This window comes from Sinocyclocheilus rhinocerous, unplaced genomic scaffold (genome assembly GCF_001515625.1).
Source record: "Sinocyclocheilus rhinocerous isolate Xijiao unplaced genomic scaffold, SAMN03320098_v1.1 scaffold1063, whole genome shotgun sequence".
NCBI lineage: Eukaryota > Metazoa > Chordata > Actinopteri > Cypriniformes > Cyprinidae > Sinocyclocheilus > Sinocyclocheilus rhinocerous.
Genome location: NW_015625586.1, coordinates 604,185 through 619,382, shown reverse-complemented (window position 1 = coordinate 619,382; position 15,198 = coordinate 604,185). Strand labels below are relative to the sequence as shown.

Here is a 15,198-nt window from a genome sequence, read left to right as displayed (position 1 = left end):
ATTATTGCAGCCAAGAAAGAGAACTCTATAGTGTGTGTGTGTGAAGCAACATTTAGCTCATTTTATCTCACGAACAACATGGTTATGTCTTTATGAAATAATAAACAGCTAGGCAATGCCGACCTCAGCTGCTCAACCACTGCTCCCAACAGCTGCAGCTGTCAATACCCCAGTGTCCAGTCACTATTTGAGGGGAGCATTCAGATCAAACTAACTGATTTTATTTCATCCTCTTGAGCATTCAGTGAAATGTGCTCACGAGCGTTGACGCCTTTACAAGCAACAAGCTAAACAGCAAATTTACATGAAGCATGAAGCTCTGCATTATCAAATAAACAACCTCAGTTGACTGAGCACCATCAGTGATAGATGCGAATAAACAGCTTAAGACACAGTGACAACTTGATTTAGTATCACATGCGCAATTGTGGATACTGTTTGACAGTAAATCCAGGTCATTTAGCAATCCTAATTCTAAACTTGGGGTTAGTTTTGATAAGTTGTCAAATGTTAAAGACACATTGTCAGTGGGTGACTGCTTGATTATAGATGCTTGTCAGCCCACAAAAAGCTTAAAACGTGTTTTGGGGGCATAATATATTGCATCACGGAGGGACTGTTAGTCTGATTACACCATAAGCGAATGCAACAACTGATACCTCACCAGTAGTGCCAGCAGCACAGTCGTTGAGAAAGTCGCTTCGCTAACTTGCTAGCTAAACAGTTACCGTCCCGTTTCTGCTGAAGTCATATAATCAGCTCAGATGTGCAATGAATAATTACGTCTTGGCAAAAAATACATTTACAAGCTATGTACCTGCTTAGGAGGTTTATTTTTGGCCTTGAGAAACTCCACGGTATCCAGAAAGACCAGAGCAGAGGGGTAGCAGGAGAACCACTGAGAACCGCATCCCTTCCTGTTTTCCTCGGCTGTCAGACACGCCTACCACAACCCATAAACAAATGCTCTGATTGGTCAATAGCACTTACGTCACCGCGTACGTAAAATGATTGAAGGGCGAGTGATTCAGTCAGTAACGAAAGACAGAAGGGGCGTTTTTTCAAAGCAGCCAATCAACATTTACGTTCGCCGAGCGTAATTTCATTCAACTGGCAAATGTTTTAAAATAGCGGTCCCACCCTAAGGCCCTGTGTCCACCAAAGCGTTTTTAGCCAGCTGAAAACGAAATGAACAAAGACCGATAGAAGACGCGAAGGAAACATGAGCGAAATGTATTGTTATAAATGTAATTTACTACGTTATGTTCTTATATTTACAGTCACTGCCATGTATTATATAGAATGTGTATTATTATTATTATTATTATTATTATATGTTTAAATACAATAAATATGTTATAATGTGTATACTTTTTAAAATATGTTTTCTTTTTTTAAACAAGAACATACAAAGCACAAGATTGTACATCATGATAGAATTTACAGAAATTATACAGAAAAATATCTTCTTGTTTTGTTTGATAAATTTATACCTACGAATACATATATAACTATAATAAAAAAAACACGTTGTTTTGTTTTCACAAATGTTATCGCAATTTATCATTTAAAAAATCTTATATTTTCTCTATATGATTTTTTTTCATATTTTATAATTGAGGTTTTTTTTATTTTGCATTTCAACATTAACATAACAATAGGCTAACATAAGTACAACTTTAAGTCCTCACAAACTGAGACATTCATAAACAAAACAACGCCTACAAGAAATAAATCAAAATAAAATAAAATACATTCATTCTACCATAAACAATAGGGGTTTAAACAAAATCACACTGAATAAACAAATCAAATAATTTCTTGGCCTTATCACTTCTCATATTTTTTAAGACCTCTGTAATAATTGAGGTTGCAGTCAAGACTACTTGGGAAGTAAGTGTATTTAGTTAACCAATCAACATCCGACTCTACACACTCTATTGGCCATATTAACCTTACAGCCAATAGAATTCTACTTCAATCAGATTGATTTCTAACAGAGCCATTCACATAATCATATTTGCAGTTCTGCCCTAAATGCTTATGAGCTGTCCAAGCCTTTCTGGGCGTGGTCGGTCAGACTTGACGTTTTTTTTTTTGGCATAGTCTTGTAGTTTAGCGGTGTGGCAGGACACTTTCTGCAGGGAGGGCTGTTGTTGAAGTTACTGGGTCACGCCGCAGCAGACCGAGACAAGCAACCATGACTACAACAAATATGTTTCAGGGACTTGATAGTAGTGGCAAACCGAGTTCAAGGTACGGACCGTGTGCTGATAGTTTATCCAGACCAAACCGGTGTTTGTAGTTGGTTTGGTGTTGACACTTAAATGTGTTTATCTGAATCGACAATCATGAAAGAGGAACTTTAGCTTGGCTAAGCGCTACAAGCTAACACCTATTAGTTAAGCGATTAAACTAGTATTAAGTTTACACTGAGGTCAAAGTACTGGATTTAACTGTATGAATAAAGTGCCGTGGAGTGTGTTAAAATATGATATTACAAACTGTGGTTTCAATGTGGTTAAGTTAAAATGAGTTGTTAGCCGTTAGCGGCATTTGTGCCGAGGCTCAAAGAGAAGTTTTGTGAGCTACATAGACGTTTTACTTTTAATCAGAAATGTATTTCTACGTTGAAATGATGGCTACCTTAAAAATAAATGTGAGTTTATGAATAGATATGAATTTATGCACACTTCTGACTTTGAAGTAGGCTCATTTCCTTCAAGTTTTGTTGATAGGAAACGAAAGTATGCCGCTGGTTTTAGTTTTGTTTATTGTGCAGGGCTTTAACTTTAGTAAAGAAATCCACGAATTATTATTAAAATTCAGCTTTTGACGTTAGGTACAACTTGGTGGCCCATAAAAGCCTGACCGCCTAAACTTATAACTGCAGTTGCGATGTTCCGCCTCACAGATAGGGTGGCGCTGTAGTTTTAGGTCATTTTATTAATCTATACATTTCAGTAATGAGATATGAGTAATATTCGCATTAATTCAAGCACATATCTGTATGTTGTCTGTAGGGTACTAAGACCTCCAGGTGGAGGGTCAAGCAATCTCTTCGGTGGTTATGAAGAAGACACTTCTGCCTCCAGACGGCCAAACAAAATGTCCTCCTCTGTTTTCGCACCTCCAGAAGAGACCCAGGGGAGTACCAAACGCTCCAATCCCCCAGGTGAGCTTTCAGCAGACAGTGTTTTCTGTCTGGGGCCTCTTGCACTGTGAGTGAAAATCATCACCACACTGTTACTTAGTTTTATGCGTTCGAGACTCTCTCTTCCACTATGCAAACAGGGGCACTTTGCATGTTATCGTGTCACTGAAAGCAACATCAAAACCTCTAGCTCAGTCTATCTAATCAGTCAGTTAACTTTGTGAGATCATACATAGACTGAACTGATCAGTGATCAGTTAACTGACCTGGTTAAGTGGTCCTCTTCTGTTTGAATTGTAATAATATTTCATGCTGTTTGCATGCTTTGCCCTGAGGGAGCAGGTGCTGAGAATGTCTCTTTGTTTTTTCCTTCACTGTTATACGTGGTGTTTTATAATTGGCCAGGAAGAAACTAACTATGTCACTGTGGTATCATTACTATGGTTTTAGAAATGAACAAGTGGCCCGGCAAAGCAGGGTTATTAATGCTAATTAAAACTAAAACCAAGCTTACTCAAGGAATTGTTTATTACGACTTTAAAAGAAAAGTTTTCAGAATTTATATCTCATGCAAATGTAAAACATCTTGCATCTTAATCTTAACTGATGTATTCATTTTGTGTGTTTATTTTATTGTATGTATTTTTGGTAACTTTTGTTACTACAACTACTACTACTAAAACCATAAAAAAAAAACTTACTTCTGTTAACTGAAATAAAATATAATTAGAAAAACTTGATGTACTGAAATAAAACTAAGCTGAAATAATAAAGCTATACAGACACACAAATGCGCATGGAAGACAAACATGTTAAAATTATTAGAACTTTGAGTAATATATACAGCTCTGGAAAAAAATAAGAGACCACTGTAAAATGATCAGTTTCTCTGGTTTTACTATTTTATAGGTATGCGTTCAAGTAAAATGAACATTATTTCGTCCAAATTCCCAATTCCAAATTCAATACCCTGATTTTTCTAGTTTGCAGTTTCTCAACAAACTCTGATTTATGTGTCTGTTATTGTCTCAGGTGGAAAGAGCAGTGGGATATTTGGGGAGCCAGTGGCTCCTTCGACTCAGAGCAAGCCAGTTCCCCCTGGTGGAGCAGCCAGTAACATCTTTGCGGGTACAGAGTCGACCCCACCTTCTGTGAAAAGTCAACATCCCAACAAACCAAAGGTAGACCAAACCCATTAGCCTACCTACACCTTGTATTTTTTTCTGGAGCAGCAAAGCGGCATATTAGAATGATTCCTGAAGGATCATGTGACACTGAAGACTAGAGTAATAATTCTGAAACAAAAAACAGCTTTGCCAAATATATTAAATAGAAAGTAATTTTAAATTAACATTTCACAATATTACTTTCTTTTTCTAACTATTTCTGATCAAATAAATGCAACCTTCGTGAGCTTTTTCTTCAAAAACATCTAAAAAATGTTACCAACTCTAAACTTTTAAATGGGAGTGTATGTGACTCAAATTTATAATAATTTTTTATTATGCTTCCCACTCTAAAAATCTGAAAATGTCCACCCATTTCAACGCTAATGCCCTTTTATTCTCTGTAGGACAATTTAAGTGTGGGTGTACCTGCTACTCCAGATCCACCAGGTAAAGAAAACATTAGTCATCTGTTCTTCATGCCCCAGTTTGTTTCACCTCAGTGTTTATTGTTGGCTGGCAGTTCCCTTTCCCACCGTTTTTCTCTCTCTTGCAGCCCCAGTGCCTAAGAAGGAGACTGTAGTTGAGGAAGTGAAGGCGGAGCCAGTGCCCCTACAACCAACACCTGAAAAAGAGCCAGCAGCCCCTGCACCCGCAGCCAATCAGAATTCTGAGCCAGCCACACAGCAACCAACAGAAAAGGACCACGAGCCACGCCTCGGACCCCGCCCTCGCTCTCACAACAAAGTGCTCAACCCACCAGGTGGAAAGTCCAGTGTGGTTTTCTATTAGCCATAGCCATCATTGTCACTTCCTTTCTTCCATCTGCTTTTAACCTGTACTAAAACTTATCCTTTCTCATTCTTTTGTTTTTTGTTTTTCCCTCAAGTCTGTCACTCTTCGTTCCTTTTTTGCTTCTGCACTTTTTTTTTTTTGATTCATTCCTCACTTTCCTTTTTCCTTTCCATCTACTTGGAATCACTGTTGCCGTCGCTCCAAAAACTGAATGGTTATGTTTCCTTTCAAATGGTTTGCATTGACGGTTGTTTCTCTATATGATTATGTTCTCTCAATTTGCTAATGTATTAAATACAAGTTTGCCTCATGAAACTCCGCACAGTCTATGCAGTGTTCAACTGGTACCACTGTTGGTCGCCAAAGCAAACTCTTCAGTTGCAGCGTATTCAGATCTTCCTTTGAAAACCAGTGAATGTGTTTCTTTTGTGCAATAAGGTGACTTCATTTCTCATTTTTTACTCTGCTCTTGCATTTTTTTTATTTATTTTTTTTATGAGTAAGACACGAAGCCAAATGTAAAAGTAGTAGTTTAGATGGCTAACCAAACGCACAGTTTTTGTAACTGATGATCGCCAAAGCACACATGTATGACAATGAATCGAATATGTACAATCAGGCATCTTTAACATATCACCCTATTAAAATGTCCATACATGCATTTGAATGTAACCAGAGACCCTTAAACTCGGAGAATCGTCTGATATGTCTGATTCTGTACTTGAAAAGAGTTGCTGCACCATTGATTCTTTAATACTTCTGTTGAATTTGGCCTTTCCTCACATTAGCCATCTGCTTAATTCTTTACATGGCATTTGGAAGGTCAAATATGACACGTATGTGTGTGTGTGTGTGTGTGTGTGGGCATTTCCCGCATTACTGGTGCCATCCCTGCCCAAAATACTTCAGTGGTTGCTTGGCAATGTGACTGGCTGCGATGATGTCACAGAGGCCTGTTTCGTACAATACACCTCTGTATTGTTCATTTGTATGCCGTTTTGTATTGCTTATTTTTTTTCCATGACAAAAGGATGTTTTGCCATGTTGCTTGAAATAAACTAACAGAAATCTTCATTTGAAAAGTTACTTGTGTGCATGTGCTTGCTGATTTTTTTTAAGGTTACGGAGTCAAGTCAATATTGTTCAAGGTAGGAGGTATCCGTGATTCTTGAGTACAAAACAGACTAGATAATTACAACTTAACTGGTTTATGTAACTGAATTAATTTGGATTCATGTTTTTGTGCAAAGTCTTAGTCTAATTTTTCACAGTGTCATCACTGTCAGATACAAAATTAATTTATACTTGCCATGTAAAATATTTGTAAATATATAAGAATCTATTTAAACCTACTTATTTCATAACAGGTAAAATATGGGAAAAGGACCTTCCGGGTGGAGGCTGAATTAGATATTCCCTGATTTTATAGTATGTGTAGCATTATAAATGGTATATGTATTGTTTTAACCCTCTGGTATTCCTCATTTCCTCATTCCTGCAGTCAAAAGAGAGAAATTAAATGAAAGTAATGTATATTATTTGAGTATTTTTTTGTTCTTTAATGTTTTGTATTTTTAGCGGGTTTCATGGTACTAGGCTCCTGTAAATTATGCACCATTTCTTTCTATATTAAATATTAGAAAAAAATGTTTTAATACAGTGTTTAATTAAAACTACAGCAAAGGTATACAGTCAGGTTGGTGCCATTTGGAAAGTCCTAGATGCCTGAGTGTATATAGCCCTGAGAGTGTGTGTGTGTGTATATATATATATATATATATATTACATTTAGTCATTTAGCCGATGCTTTTATCCAAAGCGACTTACAAATGAGGACAATGGAAGCAAACAACATCAACAAAAGAGCAATTATATGCAAGTGCTATAAGTCTCCGTTAGCTTAACGCAGTTAAAATTGTATAATAAATAAAAAGAAAACAGATAGAATAGAGCAAGCTAGTGTTAGGCTAGTGTTAGAGGCCTTTTTTGCTTTTTGTTAATTGTATACAAATAGATAGAATACGAAAAGATTAGAAAAGAGTTGGGCAGGTCATTCCACCAGGAGGGAACAGTTAATGAAAAAGTCCATGCTTGATTTTGTGCTTCTTTGGGATGGCACAATAATACGCCGTTCACTTGCAGAACGCAAGCTTCTAGAGGGCACATAAGTCTGAAGTAATGAATTTAGGTAAAGGGGAGAGCAGAGCCAGTGGTGGTTTTGTAGGCAAACATTAATGCCCTGAATTTTATGCCAGCAGCTATTGGTAGCCAGTGCAAATTAATAAACAAGAGGTGTGACCTGCATTCTTTTTGGCTCATTAAAAATTAAATATGTATGTATAAATATATGTGTATTTTATGTGTGTGTATATACATATATGTATATATGTATGTGTATATATATATGTATATGTATATATATATATATATATATTTATATATACTTATTAGACATTTTCAGGCATAATTTTATTATATTTTGCATTTAGATATTTTGGACATTTCCTATTTATTTCTTATAGGGGCGATTTTTAGGACCATTTAACGTTTTCTAACTTTTTTGTACTGTATGTTCATATAACAACTGCCACAAAATTTTTTCACAAAAGGTTTGTACCATTCTTATAAAATTAAATAAAATGTGTCTAAAATGACCATCAAAGACCACCAGAGGGCTAAATAAATGGCCTTTACGTTTAAATTTTGTTAGGAGAGTAATGTTTCTTTAAAAAAAAAAAATTACATTCTACATGAAGTGTTGATATATGATTGTGATAGTTTTGTTCAATAATCAGTGCAGAAACGCAAACAACAACATTTTTGCAAAAACTTAATTTAATTAAAATGTACAGTTTCTCTTTGAATGAATTGTGCTGCAGACTGTGCCACACACTGCCAATTGCGTTAATCGCAATCCCATTTGAAGACTCGTGGGGGCTAGAGAGCAACATGATGCAATCTGTGATGGGTTTGGCAAGAACTTTTGCGGACGGCTCTAAAAAAATGTTTCTGTGATGCTTTAAACCGATTCTCTTCAACCGGGGAAAGGGACCTCACATGTGTGATTCCCTGGGCCCCTGATTTATCGGCTTCTGTTTGCACAGAGTGCTCGATAATAAAAAAAACTCATATAAAAAAAACTCAAGTCAAAGAAGGATTGTGTATTAATCAATGCACTAATGTTTGCGTTTAATACTTGTTCACGGCATAGGATACATTAAATAGCATAATTCATGTCGTTAATGGTTGTTGGAGCACAGCAGCGATGAGACATGGCGCTGTGACGTCAGCTGGCCTCTCCATCATCATCGTCAGTCTGCGAGAGTCACCGACGGAAACAGCATCACGAGCCACCGGATTGATCTGTAATGCCAAAAATGATCAGTCTCACATAACGCTCCGATTGTCAATGACAACGCGAGCCCATAGGCACATCGCACGGTAGCTATTTATTCTCGTATTTATTTATTTATTTATTTATACTCGGGTATTTTTTTTACTCCATTGATATTTCGGTAATGGCTGTGCTCGCGAGCTGCGGCTGTTGAGAGGCAGGTGCATCGTCGGACAGACGCTCGCTGGGCGTGATGCGATGCGATGGGTTTGGCTCCAGCGCAGCGATGAGACGGACGCAACCGGAGGATCGTCGAGCAGCAGCGGCGAGGCGCGTGTGATCGAGCCGCCGACACTGTGGCGCAGGAGCACCGGCGGCGAAGAGGGCTCGTCCCCTCCCGTGAGCTCCGTCTGATCGACAAATACTGAATATTACACGGTCGTGCGTCCCGAGATCCGGCTGTCGCTGGTGCAACCGGGCTGTGGAGCGAAGCGGCATCATGTGCACCTGATGACATTGTCATGAACTCATAGAAGCCGTTTCGCCATTTCTATTCGCGTCGCCGGTGTGTTATTTACTCTTTCTCTAGTAACGAGCTCCGATCAAACGCCGCCAGGATGATGGAGCTGGACGAGGTGGTGTACCAGGATGACTACGGGGCCGTGTCCGTCATGTCAGAGCGGGTGTCGGGCCTGGCCAGCAGCATTTACCGCGAGTTTGAGCGCCTCATCAAGACCTACGACGAGGAGGTGGTGAAGGAGCTGATGCCGCTGGTGGTGAACGTCCTGGAGAACCTCGACTCGGTGTTAACGGAGAACCAGGAGCACGAGGTGGAGCTGGAGCTCCTCAAGGAGGACAACGAGCAGCTCATCACGCAGTATGAACGGGAGAAAGCACTGCGCAAACAGGCGGAGGAGGTAAACTCTAATAACGGTATTATAATTTCATCACACACCCTTTCATTCTCTTTGTATTATTTGATCATAACGGGGTCTGTAAACATTTACAAGAGCCCTGTTAACACTGACACTGGCTCTTTAACCCTGTCAAGCCTGGCATATGAAATAATAGTGAGAAAATCTGTTTTGTTGAAATGGAACTGCTTATAGAACCTATATAGAAGATGAACATTCTGACAGCTTGTAAATCTGTTACGTTTTTATGACGGTATAACAGACATAAAATGTATATAAATATAAGCTGTAACTCTCTCCCCTGGTTTCACAGACAAGTCTTAAGCCTAGTCTCAGACTAAAATGTAATTCTGAGCTGTTTCAACTGAAAGAAACTTGCGCTGACTGATCTTAAAATATATCAGTGCCTTTGTTTTGTCTCAAGATGCACACCAATAATGTTTTTTCTAAGGCATGTTAAAAATAAATGACTTAAATGTCCTAATCCTGGCTTAGTCTAAATCCTGTCTGTGAAACGGGGCCTAAATCTCCCCAAAATATGACTTTGTAAAATGATATTTAAATGCATGGTTTTATGCTCAAAGCTCTGTAGTTTTAATTATTGGGTCCATAACATAATGCAATGCAACACAATGATGATTGAGAGATGTATAAATAATTGTTCCTCAAAAGCCTGTTGTATCATATTTGATACTTAGCCTATGTTTTTAGAATCATACTAAAAGGCCTTTTACTTATTAAAAAGTGTAAACTATCAATTACAGAAGGCACATTTGTGAATCTTGCAAATTTTTGATCATGTTGATAATTTGGAGGCCATAGAAATTCATGCAGAAAATATGATACTGTAGGCTTTATAGGGTTAAAGCCTCTATCTATACACATTAGTATGAAATGCTACCTTCTTGCTTTACTTACACACAGAAACTCGTGTTGTAAACAGCTATTGTGGTTTGACCTGGTCAGTTCATTGTCCTTGAACCTGGGATGTCCATTTGAGAAACTTAAGCCAACAATGCACTATAGTCATATGCACTACAGTTCTTCCATCAACTCCTCTGCTTTGTCCTGTAAAGAAAATTGCATGTGTTGCTCAGCCTATACTTGCTGGAAACAAATCTCTAAATCTCCTACAAAAGATTATCTCATACACGTTTATACATAAGTAATAAGCAGACAAACACTCTCATCTTGTTTGGGTGCCAGCACAGGCACTGCTACTATGGCTAGACAGCTACAGGGAACAGATGCCCTTTATGACTCTTCACAGGCATCGTCACTACATGCTAACAGATTTTCCAAACGTAACTGTATTATCGACTGCACTCCCGGAACATTATTGGGATTCTTCTTGTGTTAAGCTTTATAGCAGAGTTTAGACTGTAGCATGTAATCAAAATGTGAGTGTGTTTCCTCTTTAAGCGCAAGTCATTGTTGTAATTGTAAAGATTTAGTGTGTGAATATATAAAGGAGAGTAAGTGATGATAGATCTGTCATAACTGAGCAATGTACTTTAAGAGCTTACTGTATCAGAAGACAGTAAAAAGTACAAAAAAAGAGAAAGTACAGGCTGTTTTTCAGTATCGTAGATGTTACAGAGAAGGAGCGTGATTATGAAATGCAGTAACTGCAGTGATGCTTCCCACCCATTTCTTGATTACTTCCGTTTTTTCTTGGTATTTCAACATGAAAGCCGGCCACACTATTTATTCTTCTAGATCTATTTCTTTATTTTAAAGATATTTTTCTCTTTTATTTTATTTTTTTCCCAAAAAAAATTTCTTTATTTTTTTTAATTTTATTTTTCTATTTTTATTCCAAAGAATCTGCATTTTTAAATGTTTTTCCCCCCCATTTTTTTTATTTATTTCTAGACTATATTTATACATGCGCCCATAAAATATATTAATACTATAAACTGTATAATGACCAGTTCACTCAAGTCTATTGTGCATTTTCCCAGTTGCAGCCTCTTGTTCTAAAATAATTGACGCCAGTAATTAATTTTGCATGTAGCAGGCTTGTTTCTACTGCAGAAATAAATAGGCTATGGTTTAAAATAATACAATTAATTAAATCAAATAGTTAAGTGTTAGGGATGGGTGTTTTTATGTTTTATTGCAGCAATGCAACGACTTATTTGCTTGGGGTGCAGAGGACAAAAGTGGGAGGATGATGGGCAGGGAGGGTGATTATGGGTAATCAATTTTCTCATAGAAGGAGGCTGGCTGACGCTGTAACCCGATTCTCATGTTATGAGACGGACAGAAAGCACAGAGTGAGTGAGATAGTGAGGGATGGAGGGAGGGAGAGAGGGAGTAAACATCATTCTCCAGTTTCACATCCTGTGGGATTATGGCAGTAGACTATAATGGCCACACAGTAAGAACATCCACCTCACTATTTCTTGCTGTCTTCCTCTCATACAGACGCATCCATGTGCAAACACATATTCTGAATGTCAAACAGTTTGATATAATACAATTATCGATCCTCAAGGGAGAAATCAGTGTGTAATAACTCTAATTGAACATCTTTACAATGAACTTGCATTTTAGAATTTTAGCTGTTATTTAGCTTTAGAAAAAGTGACGCCTAACAGTATAAAAGCTTAATGAATACTGATTATTTACGACATACACAAGGCATAAGAATGTTTTTGCTTCATATTCACATCTTTCTGATGTATGGTGGCATGACCGGTGCATTTGGCTCTACTCCAGCTTGTCACATGTCATTTTTTTCATTAAAATCTCATATCCCTGCTTAATATGCAAGACAAACGCAAGCAAGATTGTAAGGTACTTCCTACAAAAAGTGTAAACACTGTGACTCTGCATATTAGTCATTATTTTGGTGGCATCCCAACCAGCCTGACACAGCAATATAATCTCATCCAATGCCGCAAGTTTTGGGCGAACCAGTTGCAGACAGAGAGATCTATTTTGAAACACTCGTTATTTTGTGTATTCTATTCGGTGTAACTAGTGATGCAGAAAATACACACTTCACCTTTAATGGTAAACTGCAGTATTGAATGAGGGATATTGTTATGTCAAGGTATAGCAAGAACTCAAATTAGCATTCTGGAATTGCATTATGAAAAGCATTACATAACATTTAATGCCTCTATAATCATATATGTAGACATGCTTCTGAAATGAGGTGTATATAGTACTCTAGAAATGACTTCTAGTCAAAACACTCATTAGAATGACATGATCGGCCTAGTGTGATGTGTTCACTGAAGACGGATTTGAAATGTATAGTGTTAGATAGAGTGCATTTGGTTTTTCCCTCTCTTTGCAGTGCTAGGATTACTGAGTTCCAGGAGGCTGTTTGTGGCTGGGCCGCACTGCAGAAAGAGCCTATTGTGTTCCACTTAAATCCTTGCAGCTCAAAGTCACCACACACTGCACTTGGAGTGTGTGTGTATAAAACTGTGTGTGTAAATGTGACTGTATTGTATTCGAAGAACAGTCCCTTCTCAAAAATGCTTTTTGACCTTGTGCTGTTCTGCTTCATAATGTGGTTATGGATAATTTTGCACTGAAATCAGTTTACATACACACACACTCTGCATTGTTATATCTCAAAGATCACGTACATCTGTCTATCTGTCTGTTTTATCTATCTATCTATCTATCTATCTGTCTATCTGTCTGTCTGTCTGTCTGTCTCTGTCTGTCTGTCTGTCTGTCTGTCTGTCTCTGTCTATCTATCTGTCCATCCGTCCATCCATCCATCCATCCCTCCAATTCAGGCTGTAAGATAAAGGATCTGACCTTGTGTGTGTTTGTGTGTTAACAGAAGTTCATTGAATTTGAAGATGCCTTGGAGGCAGACAAGAAGGAGTTGCAGACCATGGTGGAGACTTTGGAGCTACAAACAAAACAACTCGAGCTGAAGACCAAGAACTATGCTGACCAGAGTGAGTCTGTGCACTCAACTACATTCGTTCATGCACACAAATTGACACAAACAGAGATTTGAGTTTCTTGCGCTATGCATTTGTGATGTTCCTCTCTTGTAGTCTCTCGTCTGGAAGAACGAGAATCAGACATGAAGAAAGAGTATAACGCCCTTCACCAGCGCCATACGGAGGTCAGTAAAACCCCCCAGCACAGAATGATAACTCAAATTAACACAGGGTTCCCATGATAATAGAAAACCTGGGAATAAGGATGAAAAAGTTTGTAGGAAATGTAGGAAAAATTATGGAATAAATAAATAAAATATTATGAAAGTTAATGGAAATTTCCATATTGGATATACTTTTTTCTAGTTATTTTATTTATTTATTTAAAACATGTTTTACCTGCTAAAAATAGCTTTTTGTGATTGTGATCTTGATACATTTATTTTTTGGCATGGAAAATGAGTGGAAACATAATGGAAATTCATTAGTCTAAAGTTGTGGGGACACTATTAGCAATAACTTGAAAGTTACAAATACAAAGCTCCACTTCTTGAAAATGTCAGCATATACACTGACATTGTTTTTATTTTTTTTAGATGATACAGACATATGTGGAACACATTGAGCGCTCAAAGATGCAACAGTCAGGCAGCAATCAGTCCGAGTCTACAGGCTGTGGACGGACGTGAGTAACTTGTGTAATCAGCATGATGCGGCCATTCCAAGCCTTCATTCACACAAAGAGTTCAGAATGTGCATTTGGAATTCATTTGTGTTTTGCATGTTTCTTTTGTGCTATTAAATAAACATGTTTTGTTGGTAACCAGTTGGAAGAATTCCTCTGATTAGTTCTAAGCAGAATTTAATATTTAGAATTAATATTTAGAATTTTGAACTGCAAACTCATTTTGGAGCATCAGCTGTGACTGTATATTGCAGTTTGGATGTAGGTATTGGATGATTTAGATTTTGATGATACAAAATGGTCCATTATTAAGACCGTTGTCTTGGAGACAGTGTTGCTAGGCGCTGGGTGATGATGCTCAGTGACAGTTTGTCATGTCTTGCTTAGTCAGAGCTAGAGTTGTGGCTAGCTTGTAGTCAAACTCAATTATAAACACATCTCCACACATTTCACACATTTCTTTTTTCATTTAAACACAGTCAGTTGATTTCAACTGATTAAGCATTGCCATAGACAAACTTGCAGTTTTCAATTTTGGTACAGATTTGTGAGAGTCAGAAGTGATTTCTTTTGCCTAAGAAAAACCAAGCTTAATTTAATGTTACTTAATTTAAGGTTACTAATTTACTAAATCATTAGATACAGATATTTTAGATGGGTTTAGGTTTTTAACCTCGACATAACCTAGCAGAATGAGAGTCAACTGCACTGATAACTAATTTACCCACAGAATTGGGTTAATTCTGAGTTTTTTAGGGGTGGGCGATATACGATTAACCGGTAGAAATTTGTCAACCAGTAGAGATTTTGGACTATCGTCTCTATAGTGGTTACACGCTCATGTGATGTTGCTGTGCTACGTGGTCAGGAAAATGTATCGTTTGTGTGCTTTTTTAAGTATTGCGGTTAAAAAACAAGTCATTTTAAGCCGTTGAAACCCAATCAGCAGCGAAAAAGAACTGAGTCTGAGACTGTTTCTGAGTGCTGTCAGAGAGGCACGCACGTGAAGACTGTGTTCATAGAGCGGAACATCTGTTCATTGAACAGAGTTATTTTTGACTCTTTATAGTCATTGAACGGTTAAAGGGGTCATCGGATGCTACATGCACTTTTACAAGTTGTTTGATCTGAAATGTGTGTTGGCAGTGTGTGTATACAACTATACTGATAAAAATCCACCCAGTGTTTTTTTTTAATCTACTAAAATCTTTACCCCTTTCTCAAATCGAG

At 37.7% G+C, this 15,198-nt stretch overlaps 2 protein-coding genes across 13 annotated transcripts in view; both read left to right on the top strand.

Annotated features, from left to right (window-relative positions):
- Nucleotides 1-2,044: 2,044 nt before the first annotated feature.
- jpt2 (Jupiter microtubule associated homolog 2) lies at nucleotides 2,045-5,615 on the top strand. Its single transcript, XM_016570908.1, has 5 exons — nucleotides 2,045-2,256; nucleotides 3,024-3,175; nucleotides 4,187-4,335; nucleotides 4,728-4,770; nucleotides 4,877-5,615. Exons 1-5 carry the CDS (start codon nucleotides 2,201-2,203, stop codon nucleotides 5,110-5,112), a joined length of 636 nt encoding a protein of 211 aa, XP_016426394.1. The 5' UTR covers nucleotides 2,045-2,200; the 3' UTR covers nucleotides 5,113-5,615.
- Nucleotides 5,616-8,410: 2,795 nt separating this feature from the next.
- mapk8ip3 (mitogen-activated protein kinase 8 interacting protein 3) overlaps nucleotides 8,411-15,198 on the top strand; it is a 32,860-nt gene continuing 26,072 nt past the window's right edge. For 8 of the 12 annotated variants that reach the window (XM_016570778.1, XM_016570784.1, XM_016570770.1 and 5 more), the window contains exons 1-4: nucleotides 8,411-9,366; nucleotides 13,175-13,295; nucleotides 13,398-13,468; nucleotides 13,880-13,968. In XM_016570778.1, the coding sequence (XP_016426264.1) occupies nucleotides 9,067-9,366; nucleotides 13,175-13,295; nucleotides 13,398-13,468; nucleotides 13,880-13,968 (581 nt within the window). In that variant the 5' untranslated portion in view covers nucleotides 8,411-9,066. Of the gene's footprint in view, nucleotides 9,383-13,174; nucleotides 13,296-13,397; nucleotides 13,469-13,879; nucleotides 13,969-15,198 lie in introns of all 12 variants that reach the window. The other 4 variants (XM_016570818.1, XM_016570826.1, XM_016570809.1 and 1 more) reach the window with 2 other exon arrangements.